General features: G+C 40.8%; 1 protein-coding gene across 4 annotated transcripts in view; it reads right to left on the bottom strand.

Moving 5' to 3' along the window:
* Positions 1-25857, bottom strand: part of LOC122555986 (endothelin-converting enzyme 2-like) — a 180433-nt gene that overhangs the window by 121439 nt on the left and 33137 nt on the right. Inside the window, exon 1 of one of the 4 annotated variants that reach the window (XM_043702326.1) lies at positions 2391-2901. The exons of 2 other annotated variants lie outside the window; for them this stretch is intronic. Coding sequence is in view for 1 of the 2 variants with exons in the window: in XM_043702325.1 (XP_043558260.1) it covers positions 991-1032 (42 nt within the window). In the remaining variant the exon portion in view is untranslated. Of the gene's footprint in view, positions 1-990; positions 2348-2390; positions 2902-25857 lie in introns of those variants that run through there. One more of the 4 variants, XM_043702325.1, reaches the window with a different exon arrangement.

The raw sequence follows: 25857 nt of genomic DNA, 5'->3' as shown, positions 1-25857 counted from the left end.
TATAATTACCTCCAGCCCTAAAATCCTATAGGATCTCTGCACACCCAAGTCTGACCTCGAGATCCCAAATTTTAATTGTCCCATTTCTGGCCTTCAGTTGCCAAAGCCTTATAGTCTTAAAATCCCTCCCCAAAACATCTCAACTTATCTTTCTTCTTTAAAGATGTTCCTCAGGATCTCTCTCTTTGACCAAGCATTGGTCATCTACACTCCATTTCCTTTTGTGGTTCACTGATCATCCTATAGAGAGTTCCTGCAAATATTTTACTATGTTAAAAGGTGCTCTGTAAATATAATTGGCCTAACTGACCAAATTTAGAGCTATGGCCTGACTTTGATCTAACTGTATTGTATGGAATGCAGATGTTATAGGACCAGCCAAAACATTATCATGTGTATGTCTGTTCTTAGGTATTAGATAAAGTCATCCATAGTCCTACTGGACCACAGGGCTTTTTTTTTCATTAGCGAGAGACAATTGGTGGTGGTTTAACCTGAGGGTTGAGATGGGAAGTTCATTCAAAGAAACTTCCAGCGCACGCTGTTGGCATCACCCTGCATAACTGACGAGTCGCCCAGCCAACTGAGCTAACCCATCCCCATTACGCACAAGATACTGGAAGGCTGGACCAGTTGGATTACTGTATGGTTGACCCTTTAGCTCTTGTTTCCCCTGGAGGCAAAACAGAAAACTCCAAAGATTTTCATTCGCGCTACATTGGGCTTACCTATTGGTATTAAAGCATCCACTCCAACCCACGAGTGTTACTAAATTATAAACAAATACATCGACCTTAAAAACAACCCCGGCAAAATTAAATATGTGGGGAACGTGTAGTCAACTGTTTCGCATACAAAGCTAATAAAAACGTTTAAATATCGTCGCAACAGCAATGTCGGCAGCAGAACCAAGAGTCAAAATCCGATTGGAATTTCAGAGCACGAGATCAAAATTCTAATGAAATCGATCTAAATTATTACGTGTATTACCATAAGCGGTGCTGCAAAACTTTCCTCTGTAGACAGCTGCATCCGGACCAGAAGACCAGCGAGAACCGATTGACACTGCACAGCTGCTAATTAGCCCTTTCCCGCCGTCTTCATTGCTGGCTATCAGGGCGGGCTCGCACGATTGGTCACTAAGATGCTGCAAGTTTTCTTGACGATCAGTTATGCTAGACCGTCTATCGCGGTGAACATCAGTCCTTTTCTCCCTCCCGCACCAGCTCTTACGAAATAAATGAAAAGGCAAGCCTCTCGGTTTGTGTGTGTGAGTGTGAGAGAGAAAGAGAGAAAGCAGAGCCAATCATTCGCTCATGCCAAGAGCCTATCCACACGCCTGCAGACACTAACTGCATTCCATAAACATCCTTCCTGTTACTGCATGTTTACACAGAAGGTGGGGGAGGAGGAATAACCTGTGCAATCTGCGCCCGAGGGCAGCTAATCGTCATCAAATGCTTCAGCAGCAATACCTTCGCGTGTAGACGCTGTCCCCCAGATTGGGGTTTGGGGTTTGGGGGGGAGATTGAATAGAAAACATGGCACTTTTAACGTTCACAAATACAGACGCAGAGCTCGAAAGCAGCCGAAGAAACAGAAAAAATAAACAGGCAACACGTTGTGACCTCGAGCTCGACACAATGCAGGGAAATTTAAGATAAATAAAGCGGCTTAGCCGCTGCTGGAGGAGTTTCCGATTTGGCATCGGGGGGTCTTTATTGTTCCCCTCTGATTGTTGATGCCCCCTCCCCCCGGGAAGACCACTTCATGAATTGTAAGGAACAAGTGCTTCGTGAATGAGGATACATGTGAGAAGTTAAGCACACTGGGAAAATACGGTGCGTTTGTCCGCAGCAGCCCTCGCCAGCAGAATGGTATCGAATCTCCCAAGAAACACGACAACCGGGTCCCACTCTCGGGTTATCGCCGAGGCAATCAGCACTCGGTGGTGAAACCAGGACAAGACAGATATGGTTTGTTTTCACGCTCCATCCTCCATCTCCTGATCTTCTGGGTTGCACTGAATGCCATGTTAAATAATGTTAAAAGAGACACTCTGCTTTCCTTTGCAAAATGTCCTCAATGTTTTTTTCTCTAATCAGCGCCTGTTCAAATGACAATCCGTTGTATTCATGTCCAGGCTCTAACCCCATGACGCAACTGTGCTTTATTATATAAAGGTGGCAAGTTCCCAGTGGCACTTAAAGCTACTCTCGACGAGAACCGAAAAAAAAGCCAAGCTTTACGATGGGAAAAATAAAACGTTAAAGCAAAACAGACAAATACACCGGAGTGCTGAAACAACGTATTCTTGATTAATATCACACAATCATTCATAATAAAAGCTAAATAAAATGGTCCCTGTGACAGGTGATCGCTTCACTTACCGTCTTGAACTGACTCAGGAATTGCGGGTCCAACCAACGTTGCTGTTCTTACTCCAGACACTGACAAGAGGGAATATTTACAGATTCCTCACAGCAGTTATAGTTTCGAAATAAGTGAGTTGGCCCCAAAATATTGTGGGTTTGGCTTGGCCCAATGCCTTTTACTAACTTGAAGCAAACGAAGAGAACCTACAATTCTATTACCGGCTCCTCAGCTTCATCCAATGGGCTGCAAAGTGAAGCACAGCTCCCTATAAACTATCTCTCCTCTTAAAGGGAGGATGCCCTCAGAACGGGAAAATACTGTTCTTTGTTCAGTCGCGTGATTCAGAATGCACCACAAAACAAGTTCAGAACTAACTTTTGGATACCGTGTCCATTAAAATTGGGAAGTGAATTTAACCTGTTAACGTGTAATGCATTATAGAATTATTTTTCTGTATACTTTATAAAGGAAGTTATTTGTGGGTTAAAGTCTCTGTTAATGCTACAATCAAATAAATTTCATGCCAGAATGCTAATAATAATTATGACAGTAACTGCGTTTTTCTTGTGCTTAGTACGAGTGGACAAGAAGCCCAGACTATTCACTGCCACGTTTTTGGGCCAACTGAGCTTTCAACCTGAAGAGAGGAAATGAGAAAATTCCTGTACACAGCATACAGATCGTGTCTACCACAGAAAAGCTACCATGAAGAATGGTACAATACCCAACTCAAACTATGCAAGGAATAACAAAAAATCAACTGGAGGGAGTTATTTTCCTACCATGTACATAATTATTAAATTCAATAACTGATCCATAAGATTCATAAGATATAGGAGCAGAAGTAAGCCATTTAACCCATTGCCATACAATTAGATCCTGACTGATCTGATAATCCTCTACTTTCCTTCCTGAACCCCACAACCCTTGTTCTTGTTATTGTCCAAAAAACCTGATCACAGCTTTGAATACAGTAAACAATCCAGTTTCAATAGCACTCTGTGGTAATGATTCCACAGGTTCACCAGCCTCTGATCCTGATCTTTGCCTCAAAGGAAACCAAAGAACTGTGGATGCTGGAAAACAGAAACTGCTCAGCGAATTATTTGGAAGAAGGGTCACCGAACCCAAAATGTTAACTCTGCTTTCTCTCTGTAGATGCTGCCAGACATGCTGAATTGTCCCAGCAATTTCTGTTTTTGCCTCATCTTTGATGTTTTCAGAAAGCTCACCAATGGTGGGAGGATGGCTTGATGCATTGTCCAGAATGAGGAAGATCTTGAAATCCAAATCTTTTCTACTGTAATAATTTTTAAATCGTCCTTGCAAGCATCAACAGTAGGGTCAGATAAAAGTTGCCCCAGCATCCAATTTCTTTTGCTTGACCTGAAGTAGCGTGGACTTAAGGCAACCAGGATGGAATCACATAAAAAACAACAGGAGTTCGCATTTTTATAAAATTGTTCCCCAATTCATCAATTGCGTTACAGCCAAATTGTATTAACGAAATGCGCGTTATAGGAGAACGACTTGTACTAGTCTGATCAGAGCCTTGTATAGCCTCAGCAGCACATCTCTGCTCTTGGATTCTAGTCCTCTTGAATGCTAATGTTTCAATTGCCTTCCTAACTGTAAACTGAACATGCCTGTTAACTTTAAGGGAATAACTAGGACTCCAAAGACCCTTTGTGCTTCAAATTTCTGAAGCCTTTCCTATTTAGAAAATAATCTACACTTCTATTCTTCCTGCAAATTGCACTTTCCTATACTATATGTCATATGCCATTTCTTTGCCCACTCTCCTAATCTCTCCAAGTCCTTCTGCAGGTTCCCCACTTCCTCAATATTACCTGTCCCTCCAGCTACCTTTCTGTCCCTTTGTGCTGAGATGACGGACCTCCACAACCACAACTGTCTTCCTTTGTGCCAAATATGACTCCAACCAACAGAATGTTTGCTGTACTTGCACCTGCCACCCAACTTTTCCTTTGGCTCCAGCTTTACCGGGTGAAGAAGGGTAGATCAGTACAAGATTGCAGTAATCTAGTATGCAGAATGTCCTGAAGCATGATTCATGACAAACAGCAAGCAACTTATGCAAGCAGTTCACTGAGATATATCCATATAAGGAAGCAGAATAGTTCAGGTAGTTTAACTGCACATCCATAAGAGGGAACAATCAACAATTAGCTGAAGGACCCATAGATCACGGGTTATTAGCTTCGCACAATACAGTTAGCATATGCTAGAATCAAGTGATCATCTGTACAGCTTGAGATAGTCATGTAAATATTAATCATAAGGAAGGCTTGGATGCTAGGAGCAGATGGTGTGGACACATAAGCCCTGAAGATAACATGGAAGTGGAAATTCTGTTGAAATTAGAGGACTCAGCACCTCACACGAAATGAATTAATAGTCCACCAACAAATTACCTAAATAACCTATGAAATGAACAACAAACACCGTCCACAAGTGCAATGCAATGATAACAAAAGTGAAGGAAAGATAGGAAGAGGAAGTAGACTAAACTAAATGAAGTCGGAGGGGGAAATAATCTACTCAAGACCCACAGTAACCTTATCTGTCCTTAGCTACATCCCAACTGAACACAGTTCCTAATGCTCACTTGCAGCTTGGAATTGTTCAGGAGGGAAACATCATAATGTCAAGCAATTGGACAAATACAAACATAACATGAGTTTTCATTAATCCTAAGTAAAGGGGAATAAAAATGAAGCCAACAGAGGTGTGTAGTAGCCCAAAATAGCTGAGCTCTGTCATGGACAACCAGAAACCTGAATTAGGCATAGGCAGCATTAAACCTGTACCTCCACATTAGTCAGAGGTTGTATGATGGTAGCATGAGTCATTGTCGCAGTGGGCAGCCCTTGTCCCCCCAGTAACTAAAATGCAGGGCTGCTGGAGACTCAAATGCATAAGGTGCATGAGAGTGCTCTAGGGTGCAGGAATCATGACAGCTACCAGGATAGAATCATTATATTTAAGTGATTATGAAGACTCAAACTTGTGTTGTTCACAGAGGACCTCTAGAGGTGGAATCAATGGTGGTTTTCCTATATCTAGCAATGGCTTTTTGTACTGTCGTTGCTGTTAACTTCAGTAAGATGCCCAGGTTTAATTTGCAAGCATGCAGCTTCAAGCATTGGTCAGTGTAATGTCATGCCATCCATCAAACTCGATTTAATATGATTTGATTTGACTTGATTGTTGTCACATGTACCTAGGAACAGTGAAAAGTTTTGTTTTGCATGTAGCACAGGCAGATCAAAGATCATAAAATGATTGAACAGAGTGAGGCATACAAATTTATGCTGCCAAGAAGGTGCACTAAATGCAAGACCAACATTAGATTTGAAATATGAGAGGTCCATTCAGAATTCTAATAACTAGGGACGAAACTGTTCTTGAATCTGTTGGTACTTGTGCTTAAGTTTTTGCATCTTCTGCCTGATGGGCGGGAATGAAGTTGGAAGACATTATACCCAGAGTAGAAGGGGTCTTTGATGATATTGGCTGCCTCACCGAGGCATCAAGAAGTGTATATGGAGTTAATGGATGAAGGTTGGCTTGCGTGATGGACTGGGCTGTGTTTACAACTCTGTAGTTTTTTACGGTCTTGGGCAAAGCAGTTGCCATACCAAGATGTGATGCATCCAAATACAGTGCTTTCTATGGTACATTTATAAATCTCATGCTTTCAGCCATCAAACTGACACTTACTCTGCCAATTTTGTTCCTTCCACTTTCTAAGAGAAATTCGCATCTAGAGTAAGGAAGAAATATTGGCAGGAACGCAAATCATGCTGAACGCCATCAGCATTGGATCCTGCCAGATTACCAGGCACTCCCCTGAGACTGCATTTCCTTTATTGTCTTGTATGATCCCAACAAACCATTTCAACCCATTCTCCAATGTGGAGACATGCCACTTTGAACTGCATCAAACACTGTCCTCCCTGCCCCCGAACCCCAGCATCACACTGTGTTGATTCCCACCTGCTACTTTACACTCCCCCTTCATAGTCAATACTCCTCCTTCACATAGGGTAACATGTCTTCATTTCTTTTCTAAATTCTGCAAATTGAACTAGAGATTCACCCCACCCTGAACACTGTCCTTATCCCCATTTCTATAAATGCCTCTGCTTTCCCCATGCCCAGCTTTGACTCCGCCTCCCCTCCAGTCATTAAATCGCAAGCCCTACAGACCCCCATTTTGATCACTCCTACAAGACTGGCCCCAGGATTGTATCAACTCCAGACATGTGGTCAACTTTTACAATCAGCCCCTAGACATAGAGACATAGAGATGTTCAGCATGGAAACGGACCATTTGGTTCAACTCATCCGTACCAACCAGATATCCCAACCTAATCTAGTCCCATTTGCTAGCACTTGGCCCATATCCCTCTAAACCCTTTCTATTTATATCCCCATCCATGCTTTTTAAATGCTGTAATCATACCGGCCTCCACCACTTCCTCTGGCAGCTCATTCCATACATGCACCACCCTCTATGTGAAAATGTTGTCCCTTAGGTCTCTTTCACATCATTCCCCTCTCACCGTAAACCTGTGACCTCTAGTTCTGGACTCCCCTACTCCAGGAAAAAGACCTTGTCTATTTATCTTATCCATGCCCGTCATGATTTTAGAAACCTCTACAAGATCATCCCTCAGCCTCTGCCACTGCAGAGAAAACAGCCCCAGCCTATTCAGCCTCTCCTTATAGCTCAAATCCTCCAACCCTGGCAACATTCTTGTAAATCTTTTCTGAACCCTTTCAAATTTCATAATATCCTTCCAATAGGAAGAAGACCAGAATTGCACACAATATTCCCAAATATCAATGTCCTGTACAGCCACAACATGACTTCCCAACTCCTATACTCAATGCTCGGACCAATAAAGGAAAGCATACAAACGGCCTTCTTCACTATCCTATTTACCTATGACTCTACTTTCAAGGAACTACGAATCTGCACTCCAAGGTCTCTTTGTTCAGCAATACTCCTCAGACCTTGCCATTAAGTGAGTAAGTCCTGCTAAGATTTGCTTCTCCAAAATGCAGCACATCACATTTAGCTAAATTAAACTCCATCTACCACTCCTCAGCCCATTGGCCCATCTAATCAAGATCCCATTGTAATCTGAGATAATTTTCTTTGCTGTCTACTAAATCTCCAATTTTGGTGTCATCTACAAACGTACTAACTATACCTTCCAGGTTCATATCCAAATCATTTAAATAAATGATGAAAAGCAGTGGACCCAGCACCAATCCTTGTGGCACACCATAGGTCACAGGCCTCCAGTCTGAAAAGCAACCCTCCACCACCACCCTCTATTTTCTACCAGTTCTGTTTCCAAGTGATTAGTTCTCCATGTAATCCTGCATTCCATTAGCTCTAACCTTGCTAACCAGTCTCCCACAAAGTACCTTGTCAAACCGCTTCCTGAAGTCCATATAGATCACATCTACCCCTCTGCCCTTATCAATCTTCTTTGTTACTTCTACAAAAAACTGAATCAAGTTTGTGAGACAGGATTTCCCATGCACAAAACCATGCTGATGATCCCTAATCGGTCCTTGCCTTTCCAAATAAATGTAAATCCTGTCCCTTATGATTCCCTTCCAACAACTTACCCACTACCAACATGACTGACCTGAGCCCAGACTGTTGTGTTCACAACTCCTTGACAAACTATATGCGATTCCCCTGACTATTTGTGACCCTAGAGAACTGATGAATACTCTCTGGACTGGACTGAGACAGATCCCCTAAATAAGCATCCAAAATGGATAAGTAACAGGGTCAATGCCTCTTGACTTTACATAGTCTGTGTCCCTGACTGACAGACCTGGGGTTCCCTGACCAACAGTGGCCCCCGTTGACTGTACTGAGGAGTACACCACATTATTTTCCAACTGAGCCATTTGGTGTCATTTAATGATGTACAGCATAGAAACAGACCCTTCGGTCCAACTTGTCCATGCCAACCAGATATCCGAAATTCATCTAATCCCATTTGCCAACACTTGGTCCATATCCCTCCAAACTCTTCCTCTTCATATACCCATCCAGATGCATTTTAAATGTTATAATTTTACCAGCCTCCATACCTGCACCACCCTCTGTGTGAAAAAGTTGCCCCTTAGGTCCTTTTAAATCTTTCCCCTTTCACCTTAAACTTATGCCCTTTAGTTCTCCCCCACTCCAAGGAAAATACCTTGTCTATTTACCCTCTCCATGCCCCTCATGATTTGATTGAGGTACCATGATAGTCATGATGGTTTGGCAGATGCCAGATTGCAATGTCTGTAGATGATGGGAAAGTGACTGGTGCCCATGGATCATAATCTGAGATGTTCTTGCCTAGTATCCAACATGGAGGCCATTCCAAACAAGCAGCAAGCTGAATCTGCCAAGTACTCATTTTGATTTCCTTGTTGGGTTTTCCTGATGTCTAGCCTTTTTTGCAAGTTTGGTTGCTAACAAGGAATCTGATTATTAATGAGATGAGTTGTGGCACTAGCAAGGTGTTCAACAAATTTTAATCCCCATCAATTGGCATCTCATCCTACCTAGCGAGAATCTTGCCATGCCATTTGTGAAATTGCAAAAGGTTGAACAAGATGATCTCAATGTCAACACAGGCCTCTTGGTACTTCTCGCCTGATTTTGCCATAGCCCACATTGCTCAGACCCTTCCAAGAATCCATGCTTTGGGTAATCCTCACTAGTTGCCTTGCCACCTATTTCTTGTCATCCTCAAACTGATAATAGAACAATCATCCAAGTCATTAATTTATATTGTAAATAATTGTGGTTCCAACCACTCCACTAGTTATAGATTGCCATCTGAAAATGCCACCTTTATTCCAAATCTCTGCCTACTATTAGTTAGCCAGTTGTCTAGTAATATATTCACCCAAACTCCATGAGCCGTTTTCGCGTAACTAGTCTTATGTGTAGTACCTTAATAAGCACTTCTTGAAAATCCTTTATCTATCCTGCTTGTTACCTCCTCAATAATTTCCAAAGAATTTTCAGGCATGATTTCCCTTTTATGATGCCGTGCTGACCCTGCTTGATTATATTATGTATTTCTAAATGCTCTACTATTACATCATTTATAATAGAACCTATATTTTCCGAATTACAGTTATTAAGTTAAATAGCCCATGCTTACCATTTTCTTTTCGTCTCTCTTTAGATAAGGGTGTTACAATGGCAGTTTTCCAATCCTCTAGAAATATACCAGAATCTAAGGATTCTTAGAAGATCACTATTAGCATATCCACTATCGTTGTAACTATTTTCTTTAAAATTCTAGGATGAAGCCAATTAGGTCTAGGGGATTTATTGGCCTTTAACTCCATTAGCTTCCCTACTACATGTTCTCTCCTACAGTTATTGTGTTTATTTGACATACCCCCTTTAGCTCCTCAACTATTTAGATATTTTGGAACACTATTTATGCGTTCTACTGAGAAGACTTATGGAAAATATTTATTCAACTGCTCTGCCATTTCACAGTTCCCCATTATTATTTCTAGCCTCATTCTCAAGGGGGCCTATGCTCACACTGGCCTCTCTCTTCCTTTTTATATATTTAGAGAAACTTTTACTGTCTGTTTTTATGTTACTTACTGATTTGCCCTCACAATTGCTTTTCTCCCTCTTTTTTGGGGGTTACCTTTTAAAACTTGGCTTTTAAAATGTTCCCACTCCTTTGATTTACCACTAACCTTGCCACATATATATGTTTTTCTTTCAACTTGTAACTATCCTCAACTTTCTTGGTGAATCATGGTTTTTTTGTCCCCTCCTTCACTAGGATATAGTTCTGAGAACTGTCCTCCAATGTGAACCACGACAGTACAGGTATCTCTTAAGGTTCACTGTCACCTATGTGCTCTATAACAAAACAAACGATTACATTTTATTCAGTATTCTAAGTACAAAAAGTAACATACACGACATTACCTTACCATTTGACAAACTTCCTCCTGACTGGGTTACAACAGCAAAATGTTGTACAAATACGAGAACTCTTTCAGACTACAAAACCAATTTATATTTCCATAGCGCCTTAATTTTTAAAAAATTCCAAGATGTTTGAAGATTAATTTCATTTGGTTAACAAATTGTTTTTACTACGGACACCATGTAAGCAATTAGAGGTATCTGTAGGAACACAGAAACATTACTTACACTTAGACTATGGAATTAATTAATATTGTGAATTAAAACCGGCAACCTTAGGCTTTGTCAATAAATTGTTATTTCTGTGACTCTCAAGATATTAGTTTACTGAACTTCTTTGAGTTATATAACATTCATTTGAACAAACTATTAGAAACCAAAGAAGTTATTTTCTTCTAATTTTTCAGTAAAATTATGCAGTCCACATTGGAACTGTAAGCATATTTCTGTAAATGGAAGATTATCAGTAGATATACCAATATTTTACAGCATACAAAAATGATGCATACCGTACTGTCTTATGTTTGCCATCTCATACCCTTAATAATAAATTATACCTTTGTTGTCCAAGATATTGAAAAAGGTTTTAAATTTATAGCCACCCTTTAACTGTTTAACGGATGCTGAACCCCCATATTTTGCATAAGGAGTTCTTATACTCGATGTCCAATGGTAAAAATCTACCACTTTTTTGTCTTCCACACCACTCATCCAGAAATTTGAGCCTGAATTCCTTTATGAAACCTTCTGACTTTTGTAATTTTCTGAGTACTGAATTCACCTAATCTAAAATCACATATAACTCACAATGGAACAGCAAGAGTAATGCTGTGCTAGTATTCTTCAAATATGTCCACAGTAGCAGTGCAGTAAGCATATAGTTTTGTTTAGACAACAGATTGACTTTTATGCTTGGTTTAGGGTGTGTTGGCTGCCAGAGAAAACCATAAAAGTTGTAGAAATGTTTTTTAGGATGGACATTTTCTGCCTGGGGTTCTCTATAAATGTCCGGTTGCACAATAGGTATGTTAATGGTGACTTAAGGATCAAGAATAGAAAGCACAGCAAGCAAGAATAGAGTGACTGCATGGCTGGGAACATAGCAACAGGAGGATACATTCGGCCCATCAAGCCTACCTTGCTAGTCAATAAAATTGGAGTTGATCGTATACTTCATTACCTTTTACGCATCCAATCCCTGAAACCCTATGCCCACTGGTAATCAGAAATCAATCAGTCTCTACTTTAAAAATATTCAAAGACTGAGCTTCCACAAGACTGTGCTAGAGAATTGAAAGGTGCACCCTCTGAGTAAAATCAAATGTATCCTCACCTTGAATCTATAAAGCATTCCCTTTATTTTTAGATTGTGTCCCCTGGTTCCAGACTGGGTAAATATCTTACTTGTGCCTACCCTATAAGTATCTGTAAGTTTCAATGAGATCACCAGGGTTCAGAAAAGATTTATAAGGATGTTGCCAGGGTTGGAGGATTTGAGTTATGTGGAGAGGTTGAACAGGCTGGGGCTCTTTTCCCTGGAGCGTCGGAGGCTGAGGGATGACTTTATAGAGGTTTATAAAATCATGAGAGGCATTGATAGGATAAATAGGCAAAGTCTTCTCCCTGGGATGGGGGAGTCCAGAACTAGAGGGCATAGGGTTTGGGTAAGAGCGGAAAGATATAAAAGAGACCTTAGGGGCAACTTTTTCACACAGAGGGTGAGACGTGTATGGAATGAGCTGCCAGAGGAAGTGATGGAGACTGGTACAATTGCAACATTTAACAGGCATCTGGATGGGTTTATGAATAGGAAGGGTTTGGAGGGATATGGGCTGGGTGGTGGCAGGTGGGACTAGATTGGGTTGGGATATCTGGTCGGCATGGACAAGTTGGACCGAAAGGCTTTTGCCCGAAACATCGATTTTACTGCTCCTCGGATGCTGCCTGAACTGCTGTGCTTTTCCAGCACCATTCTAATCTAGACCCAAGTTGGACCAAAAGGTCTGTTTCTGTGCTGTACATCTCTATGAATCTAGATAGTACAGGCCCAGTTTGACCAATGTCTTTTCATAGGACAGTCCCATGACAGAACTATAGATTCCCTACAGTGCAGAAAGAGGCCATTTGATCCAAGTCTGCAACAACCCTCTGAAAAAGATCTTGCCCAGGGCATCCTATCCCCACAATTACCATGGCTAACCCACCTCTTCTGGACATTTGGGGCAATTTAGCATGGCCAATCAACCTAACTTGCACATCTTTGGACTGCAGGAGGAAACCAAAGCACTCGGTGGAAACCTGCGCAGACAAGGGGCGAATGTGCAAACTCCACACAGACAGTCACCTCGGGCTAGAATTGAACTTGGGTCCCTAGTGCTATGAAGCAACAATGCTAACCACTGTGTCTCCTTATCTCATCTTAGGAACAAGTTTTGTGGATTTTCATTGCATTCCCTCGATGGAAATAATATTTTTTCCCGAGATAAGGAAACCAAGCCTGTATACACTTCTCCAGGTGCAGTCTAAACAAGCTCCTGTACAAGTGAAGCAAGACTTCACTACGCCTCTGCTCAAATCTGTACTTAAATCCTCTTCTAATAAAGTCGAACATCCTATTTACCTTTCTAATACCTTGCTATACCTGCATGTTAGCCTTCAGTAACTTATTGACACGGACACCTAGGTTCTTTTGCACATCTACCCTTCCCAACTTCTCAGCATTTAAGAAATACTCTGCACATCTGTTTCTCCTACCAAAATGGATAGCTTTTGTCCACATTGTGTTCCATCTACCATGTTCTAGTCCATTTAGTAAGCCTGTCCAAATCCTCCTGAAGCCACTTTATATCTTTCTCACAACTAACAGTCCCACACAACTATATATCATCCATAAATTTGGAAATATTACATTTGATTCTCCAAATCATTGATATCTCTTGGGAAAGGTTGAGGCCCACATATGGATTCTCCTAGTCACAGTCCGTCAATGCAAAAATTACCTAATTATTCCACTCTCTGTTTTCTGTTACCAGTCATTATTCCACACCAGTATGTTATTTATTATCCCATGTGCTTTAATTTTTCTAAACAGCCTCTTGTGGGGACTGTATCAAAAGCCTTCTGTAAGACTAAGTGTATTACGTTCAACAGCTCTCGTTCTTCAATTTTGTCAGTAACATATTTTAAAAAGTCAACAAATTCATCAAGCACAATTTTCCATTCACAAATACATGCTGACTACGCCCAATCAGGTTATTATCAACCTGGTGTCCATTTACTCCAGTCTTTATAATGGATTCTAATATTTTCCCTACTACTGATAAAAGGCTAACATATTTGTAGTCCCTGTTTCCTCTCTTGTTCCCTTTAAAATAGTGGGGAGACATTTGCTACCTGCCAATCTGCAGGAATCATTACAGAATCTTTAAAATGTTGTAAGATAGTTGCCAATGCATCAGCTATCTGTATAGCCATCTCCTGCAACACTCTGGGATATAGAATATTGGATAGTGGGATTTATCAAGTTTCAGCTCCATTCTCTGGTACAAGCAGAAAAAAACCTCACAATTGTGGAAACAATATGCAAATTGCATTATATGATATGCATGTAATTCAGCATGGAATTTAAATAAGTTTTATGGGTTTGTTTGAAATTCCTCCCTCCAATGCTTGAGCAGGGACGTTAAAAAAATTGAGTTAAACTGGCTGATGTTCCCATCAAAATTGTTAAGAAAGGAATTTCAGGTAGAGACACTAAACATTCCTGTTTTAATATCTCATGGTATCATTTCAGAGATCTGAGAAATGACTCAGCACTTTGTAAGTCCAGTCACTGAGGAACAAAGCAATTACCAAAGCAAGTAGAATTTAAGTAACAGCAATGCACATGCTAAAAAAAAACCCAGTAATATTAAAACTGTAATGCTGTCTGACAAGACTGCACCTGGAGCACTGTGTTATATTTTGGTCCTACAAGTGGTACTGAAAGGAGTTAAGAAGCTGATCTCTATTCTCAAGAAAACTGAACTATAAGGGAAGACTGGGGCAACTTGGTTTATTCAATCTTAAAGAGAGCAACTAAGAGAGAATTCCAAAGAGAAGTTTAAGCTATTGAAGGGTTAGAAAAGCACAACCTGGGACACAATCTCAAGTCATTCATTCTTACACAAAATTGCAGCCAGTATCTGGTGTTAACAACTTAACTCAAATAGTTTGTCAGGGGTACAAAATGTTGACAGGAGACACTGAACAGAATTTTGGATCAGGATCACAATATCAAGGTCAATTGGGGGACACAGTCTGGTACTGTAGTAAATAGTCACCTGGGATTGATTTTCAATTGGCTTCAAGTGGCCACAGAGGCTTGCCATTCAATTAAGATAGCTGGTGGCTCTTGAAACTAAGAGGCTAATGGCATACCCTCCAGCACAGAGGAACCTGCAACCTGCAGTTCAGGTAAGAAAAAGAAAATGTCTTGATTTTGAGGCACCCTATCCAGAACAGTTTGAAGTTTTAAATTAAAAATGGCCATTGTAACTGCCCACCACAGTGAAGGAGCCTGTGGCCCCAACCTGTGGTCAGGTAGTCAATGAGGACCTCAAAGTCTGCCTGGAGTGCTGGCCCCCTGGTCTGCTACTACAAAGCAACCTCCAGCGAGCGGACCCAGCTCCTGACACCTTGGAAGACATGCAGGCTGACAGAACAATTCCAGTCAGCTTCTGACAATAGGCTTTAATAGGTCATTAATTCCCCTTTGACGATCAATCCTGCCTCCAGAAAAAAATGGTCTGGAAGTGGAATCCACAGTTTTCTTTTCATATATTCAGTTTTTTAAAAAACTTCCCTTGGAGTGGTGGTGACATCATTGGAGGGGCTAAGGGCCAGAGCAGAGTGGGCTGGAGGCATGGAGCAGAGCAGGACAGCCAACACGCTGAAGGCCCAAAGCAGAGTGGGGATGGATGTTGGACCTGGGACTGGTGTGGGCAGTCAGCAGCTTGCGAGACCAGTTAAACCATGTGTGGAAGAGCCTGCATTGATCTATTGCAAGCCCTCTATTTCTTTTTAACTTTATTTCTTACTTTTCTAACTTATACTTTGAATATTTGTAAGATAATGCAACTTTTTTCTTTATTTCTCTATTTTGTATCTAAGATTGATACTTAGATATTTTGTATCTCAAATGGCACCATGAGTGGCGACATGTTTTCACTATACTCCTGTAATGCTGTTCTTGAGTACACATGACAATAAACTTTATTCAATAAGTGAATACTACAAGTAAACTGGCCCACCAGCTGGCAGCATAAACTTTTAAGTCCACACATCTCCAGATTTTCCCTTTTTGGAGGAAAACATCTTCCACTCTGCATCATGTCATTTTCAAATATTTGCTCAGACTCTCAGCATACAGACAGAGACGAAAACAGAGACATCCTTCAGTAAGAAGAGACACAAACAGATGAGCCCCTGAACCTGGATGCAATCTACTAACAAGAATGTAAACTCCAGAAAGTCTTCACTTCTGGAAATCCATTACCAAACAGCATCACCAATGTCGTGACAAACTGGCGAGAAATGCCGCTGATCTTTAAGAACATGGTTCCTTCAGTGTAACAATCTCATGTTAACCACCAGAAGAGCTGAAAGTTAACTGTTACATGTATTCTTTATGATAGTTTATGATCTTATATTCAAATTATTGGAAAGCAAAATTAAAAATTTTGTGTGACCTCCTGGTCCTTATGTGGAGAGGTGTAAAATATTGCACTCTAATAAATGTATCTGCAATAGAGTGTTTTTTTCTGAGGCCAACTTGACAGCAAATTCGACTTCTGAAAAATTCCTTTCTCTATCTCTCTGAGAAAACACTGTCACTTTAATCATCTGAAAAGAATAATATGCAATATTTTGATAGATTTATTCAATTAATGTCCAGTATAAATATTCTCAGAGGTGTAAACACAGACATCACAGATCCCAAGAAATGTTTCTTTAAAGTCAAATTTTGAGATTGGTATGAACAAATCAAGCCAGGTTTTTTTGTCATTGCTCCAATTCTGCTTTTTCTAAGAACTATAAGCTCAACCATGCTTCTTGCCATAGCAATTCCACATCATTACTGGACTAACTCTAACTTTCTGCATGAAATTCCACATTATTAATCACACACTTCCTCAAATTTCTCTACAATAACAGTTCCATTTGTTATGGTGCCACATATAGTTATCCATGAACAGATCAAGATTTATGATGCTGATGTGATGGAAATTTTGGCAAACATTAAGATTGATAAGTCCTCAGGGCCAGACCAGCTTTATCCTAGATTGCTCAAGAAGCAAGAAAGGAGATTGCTAAGGCATTGGTGAAGATCTCTGCTTCCTCACTCTTCACAGGAGTTGTACCAGAGGATTGGAGGGAGGTGAATGTTGTTCCTCTCTTCAAGATGGGTAATTGGGAAATCCCTGGCAATTACAGACTAGTCAGTCTTACGTCTGTGGTCAGCAAAGGTTTGGAAAGAATTCTGAGGGATAGGATTTATGACTATTTGGAAAAGCATAGCGTGATTAAAGGCAGTCAGCATGTGTTATGAGGGGTAGGTCATGCTTCATAAATCTTATTGAGTTCTTTGAGGAGGTGACAAGACAGGTCAATGAAGGTTGAGCAGCGGATGTGGTGTATATATGTACTTCAGCAAGGCATTTGATAAGGTTCCCCACAGTAGGCTCATTCATAAAGTCAGGAGGTATGGGATACAGGGAAATTGGCTGTCTGGATTCAGAATTGGTTGGCTGACAGAAGGCAGAGAGTGGTTGTAGATGGAAAGTGGCACGGTGGCTCAGTGGTTAGCACTGTTGCCTCACAGCACCAGGGTCCCAGGTTTGATTCCAGCCTTGGGTGACAGTCTGTGTGGAGTTTTCACATTCTCCCTGTGTCTGTGTGGATTTCCTCCCACAATCCAAAGATATGCAGGGCAGGTGTATTGGCCTTGCCAAATTACCCATAGTGTTAGGTGCATTAGTCAGAGCGGAAATGGGTCTGGTGGGTTGCTCTTCGGAGGGTCAATGTGGACTGGTTGGGCCAAAGGGACTGTTTCCACACTGTAGGGAACCTATTCTGCCCAAAGGTCAGCGGTGAGTGATGGCCCTGTTATTGGGCCTCTGCTTTGTGTAGTTTTTATAAATGACTTGGATGAGGAGGTTGAGGGGTAGGTTAGTAAATTTGCCGATAACAGAAAGGTTGGAGTTACCGTTGATAGTATTGAGGGCTATTGCAGGCTGCAGTGCGACATAGACAGGATACAGAGCTGAGCTGAGAAATGGCAGATGGAGTTCAACCTGGATAAATGCAAAGTGATGCATTTTGGAAGGTTGAACTTGAATGCTGAATATAGGTTTAAAGACAGGATTCTTGGCAGTGTGGAGGAACAGAGGGATCTTGGTGTTCAAGTGCATGGATCCCTCAAAGTTGCCACCCGAGTGGATAGGGTTGTTAAGAAAGCGTATGGTGTTTTGGCTTTCATTAACAAGGCGATCAAGTTTAAGAGCCGTGAGGTTTTGCTGCAGCTCTATAAAACCCTGGTGAGACCACACTTGGATTATTGTGTCCAGTTCTGGTCGTCCTATTATAGGAAAGATATGGAGGCTTTAGAGAGAGTGCAAAGAAGGTTAACCAGGATGCTGCCTGGACTGGAAGGCTTGTCTTATGAAGATAGGTTGACTAAACTCGGACTTTTCTCTCTGGAGAGAAGGATGAAGAGAGGTAACCTGATAAAGGTATACAAGGTAATGAGAGGCATGGATAAAGTCAACAGAGACTTTTCCCCAGGGCAAGACTGACTGGCACGAGGAGCCATAGTTTTAAGGTGTTAGGAGAAAGATATAGAGGAGACATCAGAGGTAGGTTCTTTACACAGAGAGTTGTGAATGCATGGAATGTGTTGCCAGTGGTGATGGTGGAAGCAGTCTTTAGGGGCATTTACGTGACTGCTGGACACGCACGTGGACTGCAGTGAATTGAGGGGTGTATAGCTTAGCTTATTTTACTTTAAATTGGCACAACATTGTGGGCCAAAGGGCCTGTTCTGTGCTGTACTTTTCTATGTTCTACTTTCTTACTATTTACTACTAAATTGTCTTTCCTTGTTAACACTCATTAGCAACTTTTTACGTTTCCTGCCTTCCTGCTGATCAAATGTCACCTGCATACCAACTATATCAGTGCTAGAAATTTTGTCATTTCATAATCAGAATTTACAATAATTATTTATAAGATGTGAGGAAGAAAGATTTGTTTAGTTCCTTTATAAATACTTCATAATTCTGAACAGAACTGCTGTTAGTGAGATTTTCCAGTGAAACAGTGCTGCCAAATTCAGAGAAAAGTTTTTTTTTAAGTAGGATTTGAAAGATGTTCACATGCCTCACAAAATCAAATTCTCTTTGCAATCAATAAACATTGTTTCATACAGTCCTGGGGTCCTCAATTAGTAGTTTTCCACAAACAATGAAATCTCTTGTCCTTATTTCTCATTTAAATTCTTCCACTTATACTCCTTACTTTTATCGTTAGCTTTCCAAGAACTGTATCCATTAGCATTTTGTTTGCATAACTAATCAAGCCAAATGTTCAGCTTTTTTTTGGATTCCATGAGACCCTTCTCATCCAATTCATGCAATAATGTGGAATGCTCAAAGGGAGTACCCTCCTTGCAGCTTTGATTGCTCTAATTTGCAACATGCCAAGCTTCAGGGAAAGTTTTATTTTTTCAATCTGAAGACATGAACAGAAAGGCAAAAACCACAAAGGGAAATGTAGAAAATGCCAGCTGCCAAAAAATAGTAAGCCTGAGACACTCCATCACAGACGACACATCTATTTACGTACTGCAGCAGAACTTCCACTGAACTTGGAAAATACAGTGTGAGGCACTATTTACGTAATTTCACATTGGACATTGTGAAAAACTGGATCTGCCAAAAGCAGAGTCACGTGAAAGTTAACTTATGATTTCACATTTAGTAGTCCTCACATTGATTAGTCCATTGCCATTTCAGGGATATCAATAGTTTCTCAAATTCTCAAATTGAGGTTTTAGCTGTGAATTTAGTCAAGTGCAGAACTATTTTCTGGTTGTGTTTACACCTCAGGGTTAAAAATTGGATAAGGTTCATTGTCAAGCACAGGGATACCAATGCCTGCCCAATCATCCTGTACCCAATGGCTATGACGCAAGGAACACAACTTTTTTGTTGTTTAATGATCTTCATGCTGGTGGCATGTAGCCCAGTGCGAAAACATGCAGCTAAGTGGCTGCATCTTAGCAGGGGGCACAGGCACAAACAAGCCCATCATAATTAAGCTACTAGAAAAGCAAAATATAGCTGATGATGGAAATCTGAAACAGACACAGCAAATGCTGGAGAAACTCCAGAGGTCTGGATGCACCTGTGGAGTTTGAAACAGTTAGTATTTTCAGTCCAGTATCATTCTCTTTCAGAATCCAGTTGAATAATTAATTCACTGTCACTTCTCTCCAAGGTATGCCCACCTTGAAGAAGTTCTTCTCTTCTCTCCAACAACATATTCTCCTTCATTGCTTTCTATTTCTTTTCTAGTGTTTGATAGAATTATAGTTACAAGAAGAGTCATTTGGACTCAAAATGTTAATTTTGTGTCGTTCTCCACACATGCTGCCAGACCCACTGAGTTTATCAAGGGTATTCTGTGTTTGTTACCAATTAAGCTGGTCAGCACTTCTTCAGCCAGCTTGCAACTTTGAAAGTTGAGGTGCATTTTCATTGCTACAGATGTTGGAAATGAATTGCAAAGATTTTAGCAGGAAGAGTTTGAATAAATGGAGCAACAGATCAGAGAGTTCTCCCAGGTTCTCTGATGCAGTACTGGATGCCATAGTTCAGAAGGCGGAAATAGGTCATATTTCTGACTGAGCCAGGAGGCTGTCCAGTCATGCAATGTAAAGGTAATGGGTACAAATAAGTCCCGAAGTCAATGCCAGCAATCGAGCACCAAGCACCTGGTTACAATGTTGGAAAAAGTTCAGTTACTTCATACAAGTAAAAATTTTAGCAAATGCACCTTCAAATGACAACATCTACCCATTGCACCACCAACCTCACACAATGCACCATACCATAACATTCACTGATCAAAAACCTCTAGCAAAGAGGACAAATGTCTGGCATTCACAACCTCCATCTCATCCTCACACACTTACCACAGCAAGCGAGTGTGTGTGCACACGCACGCACATACACACACACAGTCATTACCTGCAGGAGAATGTGCAAACAACAGGAGCCAGCAGGAATGAATCAATGGGGTGCAGGAATGCCATAAGACCTCATCACTGTTAGGAAGACAATATTCAACGTTATTGCTGTATCTGTCAATGAGTCTGTGGCAACTGACCTTAGTGATACCATTCAGGATGGTACTATGTTCCTGCCTTTTAACTAAGGAATAGGCAATATATCCTTTTTAATGTGATAGACTTAGAAATGTTTGATCTGTCCATGTATATGAATCGCACAAAGTTAATATGTTGGTACAACAAGCAATTAGGAAGGAAATGGTTGTCAGCTTTTGTGCAGAAGTATTGAAATAACTAAGACCTCAGTTCTAGATGCATTCTGTGATATCACAGCTAAATGAATCATAGGAATCAGTACTAAAGTCTCAGGTGGCTTCATTCAGACATTCCCCACACAGAAAAATCAATATGTATGTTGAAATACCGTATAGTAAATATATAGTACTGTACATGCCTGACTAAAATATTTTGTAAAACAAAATAACTCACTAAATATAAAAATGATACATTATAATTCAAACTTGATAACACTCATCAGTCTTCTTAATCAGGACCTTCATTTTAGGGATGATTTGTTTCCTCTCCAATTCGATAGGTTCTGAGATGGCTGATAAGTTCAAACACAGCCATTGTACATATGGGACAGGTGTTGCTGCGAGGATCAGTTAGATACATTGTTTGAAGGTTTTTACACTCTCTCTGCCACTTTGACTTTGCCTCCAAACACTCCGTGTTTGATGTCTTCGTGAATAAACTTTCTCTCAGTTTAGTTGGCCAGCATGTAGAAATATTTGACTTTTTAGGGATGCTTTGAAGTCATAGAACAGAATCCCTACAGTGTGGAAGCAGACCATTTGGTCCATCGAGTCCACACCAATCCTCCAAAGAGCATCACGCCCAGACACAGCCCTGATCCCTTAACCCTGCATTCCCCATGGCTAATCCGCCTAGCCTGCACACTATGGTTAATTTAGCATGTCCAATCAACCTAACCTGTGCATCTTTGGACTGTGGGAGGAAACCAGAGCACTCAGCAGAAACCCACACAAATACTGAGAGAATGTGCAAACTCCACACAGACAGTCGCCTGAGGCTGGAATCGACCCCATATCTCTGGAGCTGTGAGGCAGCAGCGCTAACCACTGAGCCAAATGTATTTTAGTGTTGGTAGCTTTGAGTGATGAGCACCTCAACATTAAAGTATGTTGGTTTGTCACCACCAGCAAATGCCTGTCTCATTGACTTCTGCCTTACTTGATGGAAATTTGTAGAAAGGTCAGACTTGCAGCTCCACAATTGATCAAAAGATTTCAGAATCAAGCTTCGAAAGTGTAAATATTGCATCTTATATTCTTCACCCAAACAATTCCTGAGACAAGGAAATCAATTTTACCATGTACAATAGCAAATAGTTCTCACTGCTTTCATGGATTTTAAATGGCTTCTCTCCCTTACTTTTTGTGAAACTCTACAGCATACACACTTGGGCCTCCAAATTAAAAATCAACTTAGAGTTAAGTACTGAACCTCTTCTGCACAAAATGAGCAGCATGGCCTCAATTTCTACCTTTCAAGAAAATCTTGTTTGTTTGAATATTCTTTGTTGAGAACCTTGCTTTGGAGCCTCCTCAAGGGTGAACGAACTCCTCTCGTAGCTTCAAAATTGTGTCAGTTGAGTCATGGGCCCCAAATGCAATTTGCAAATTGCTAATGTGAAATAATTCAAAATTGCACATGCAACAATGCAAAATAACATTTGTTAAGTCAAATTTGAAGATGCAAATAGAAATGCCAGCCCCAAAATGCCACCCTCGGGCAGCATGGTAGCACATCAGTTAGCACTGCTGCCTCACAAAAGCAGGGACACGAATCTGATTCCAGCCTTAGGCAATTGTCCGTGTTGTGTTTGCACATTCTCCCCCTGTCTGCATGGGTTTCTTCCGGATGCTCCAATTTCCTCTCACAGTCTAAAGATGTGCTGGGTAGGTGGACTGGCCACGCTAAATTCCCCATAGTGTTCAGGAATGTGCAGGCTAGGTGGATTAGTTGTGGGAAATGCAAGGTTATGGGAATAGGGTGGGGGCGAGGTAGGTATGGGTGGAATGCTCTTCAGAAGGTGGTTGCTAAATGGCCGAATGGCCTCCATTTGCAATGCAGGGATTCTATGATTCCAGCTTCCTGTCATGCTGGAACCTGAGAGAGTGCAATTTTAGCAAACTGGCAACACTTCAGTATGAAAGAACTGGTGTTAAATTCTCTGACAACTTAGTACACAATACTTTCACTAACTCAGCAGCCACAGTAGAAAGTGAAAAGCACCTCAATTGCAACCTTAAATAATTATAATTTTAAATAGCTCTGCTGGGTGAATGATCCTCTCATGTGGTTAGATATATGGCAACTACAGATATAAAAGAGGGTGACAAGTTCCAAAATGGCAGCTTGTGCCTCAAATCAGTGTTGACTGAAATCCCACCCTACAGTCACATGCTGCCTGCACACGCACAGAATGCCTGCCCTTTCATCCTTCAAAAACATGAGGATTACTGCGCACTAAAGTTGACTGCGGCTACCAATCGCTGACATTGGTTTTCTCTCCCAACTCCAGTAGCACCAAAATCAGCAGCATTTTTGAACTCAACATTATTCAGTACAAAATTAAATAGAAACATCTGCCAGGCACGTTGCAATGTGTTTCCCTGGTTTCATCAACGGAAATTTCTAGTAGCAGCTTATCAACAGATTTCTGGCAGGAAAAAACACATGCTGCTAACCTCACATTGGGACAAGTATACGAGCTAATTATAGAATTGTAACAGAAGCAGTCATGGAAAAAACTGTAGCCTGAAGCTTATGGAGTAATTTTATGCCTTCATACTGCGAACCCCACAGGCGTATTAATTTGTTGTGGATTTTAACTCTGATACCATTTTAGGTGGATGCGTAGAAGTGGGAGTCAGAAATGTAACTGATGGTCAATTGACAACCAGGTTATTTTAATTCCCAGACCTCATTCTAATTATGCTAGTTAACTTCCCACTTGTTCTGGCCAGAAAATTGGTGGAAAACAATGGAAAATCACATGGCCCGTAGAACGCCCACCAAAGCCAAGTTGGTAATGGGACTGAGTGCTATTGTTGTGTTGAAGGTTCTTATGCTGATATTGTGGTAATGTCACTGGACTGGTAATCTAGAGATCCAGGCTAATGGCCTGGGGACATATGTTTAAATCTCACTATGGCAGCTTGTGGATTTTAAATTTAAATAATGATTCTGGACTGTAAAGCTATCCTCAAAACTCATCTGGTTCACCCTCTAGGGAAGGAAACCTGCCAACCTTACCCATGCTGGCCTACATATGACTTCAGATTCATAGCAATGTGGTTAACTCTGAACTGCCCTCTGAAATAGCCCGTCAATCAAGGGCAATAAGAGATGAGCAACAAATAATGGACTTGCCTGTGACCCCCAGATCCCATGATAGAATGAAGGGAGAAAATGCATTTGTCCATGGCAGTAATGACAGGAGTGACCATTGCAGAGTCACTGTGGAGAATACATCTTGCTTTCACACTAAGGACATTTCATTGTATTGTGTAAAACTGCCACCATGCTCAATGGTGTGAATTCAGAATAGATCTTGCGGCTCAAAACTGGATATCCATGACATGATATGAACCATCAGCAACAAAATAATTGTACTCCACCATAATCTAGTCACATGGCTCAGCATCATTTTCACTCTGTCATTACTGCCAAAACCTACAACATAGGTCTGCATATTGCCTAAACAATGAAACACATACTACAGCTGGAATAAGCAACCCTATAATCAACAAATCAGATCCAAGTTTTGCAGTCCAGCAATATCCAGTTAAGGATGGTGATGAACTCTAAAATAATTCGTGAAGAGAACCACTTTCATGAACATCCTCATTGTGAATGAAACCAATGGAAACATTAAGGTAAGTATTTACAACCAGATCCAGTCAAAAGTGCCACATCTTCAGCTTCCTCCTGAAATTCCCACAATTGCAGTAGTTAACCTTAAGCTATTTTACATGATATCAAGAAATGGCCAAGCACCAACAAAATTCCAGCTTTTGAGGGAACATTGGTCATATAGAACTAGCCACACATCTAGTCAATCTGTCACAATACAGCTACAACACTGACATCTACCAGACAAAGCAGAAACTGCAAAAGGCAGGACAGACCCAATCTGGCTATTGACTGCACCATCAGCAACATAGCATGACCCACCTGGATAATGCACTTGAAATCAAACCCAACTATGCAAGGAGTCATGATTAAATGTTTAACGAATGCATTGCCCCAGTTATTCTCAACTGTTTAACGGTTTGAAATATTATGCATGTTAGGATTTACTCATTGTAAGAAATTAGGTATACATTGTAACTAAACTATTTTTAGCCAACAAAAAAGGCATGTATTGCTAATTTATAACTCTATAACTTAAACTCTACCTTCAGGAGTTTATTGAATAAGGAAATCAGGAGGGCAAAAGAGGGCATGAGATAGCTTTGACTGAAAAGATCAAGGTGAAGCCAAAGATATTTTTTGAGTATATTAAAGAAAAATAGAATAATTAGAAAGAGAATAGGACCTCTCAAGGACCAATATGGACTTGTATGTGTGAAATCATAGGGGATGGGCAAGGTCCTTAATGAATATTTCTCCTCTGTGTTTACCATGGAGAAAGACATAAATACTTGGGAACTTGGGGAAGTTAATGGTGCTATCTTGGAGACAGTCCATTTCACAGTGGAGGAGGTGTTGGATGTATTAGAATGTATGAAGATGGATAAATTTCCTGGTCCTGATCATCATTAGCCACGGTTGAGGTCCTGGAAGATTGGAGGGTAGCGAATGTTGTGCTTTTATTCAAGGAAGGGCTGCAAAGAAAACTCTGAGAACTATATAACTGTAAGCCTAACATCTGTGGTAGGTGAGTTACTTGAGAAGATCATGAGGGATAAGAAATACATGCATTTGGAAAAAATGGGTTTGATTAGGAGGAGTCAGCATGGTTTTGTGCGTGGGAGAATATGACTCACAAAATTTGTTAGAATTCTTTCATGAAGTGACCAGGAAGGTTGACAAGGGCAGGGGTGGG

This window comes from Chiloscyllium plagiosum, chromosome 13, assembly GCF_004010195.1.
Source record: "Chiloscyllium plagiosum isolate BGI_BamShark_2017 chromosome 13, ASM401019v2, whole genome shotgun sequence".
Classification (NCBI taxonomy): Eukaryota; Metazoa; Chordata; class Chondrichthyes; order Orectolobiformes; family Hemiscylliidae; genus Chiloscyllium; species Chiloscyllium plagiosum.
This window is presented reverse-complemented; position numbering and strand designations above follow the sequence as displayed.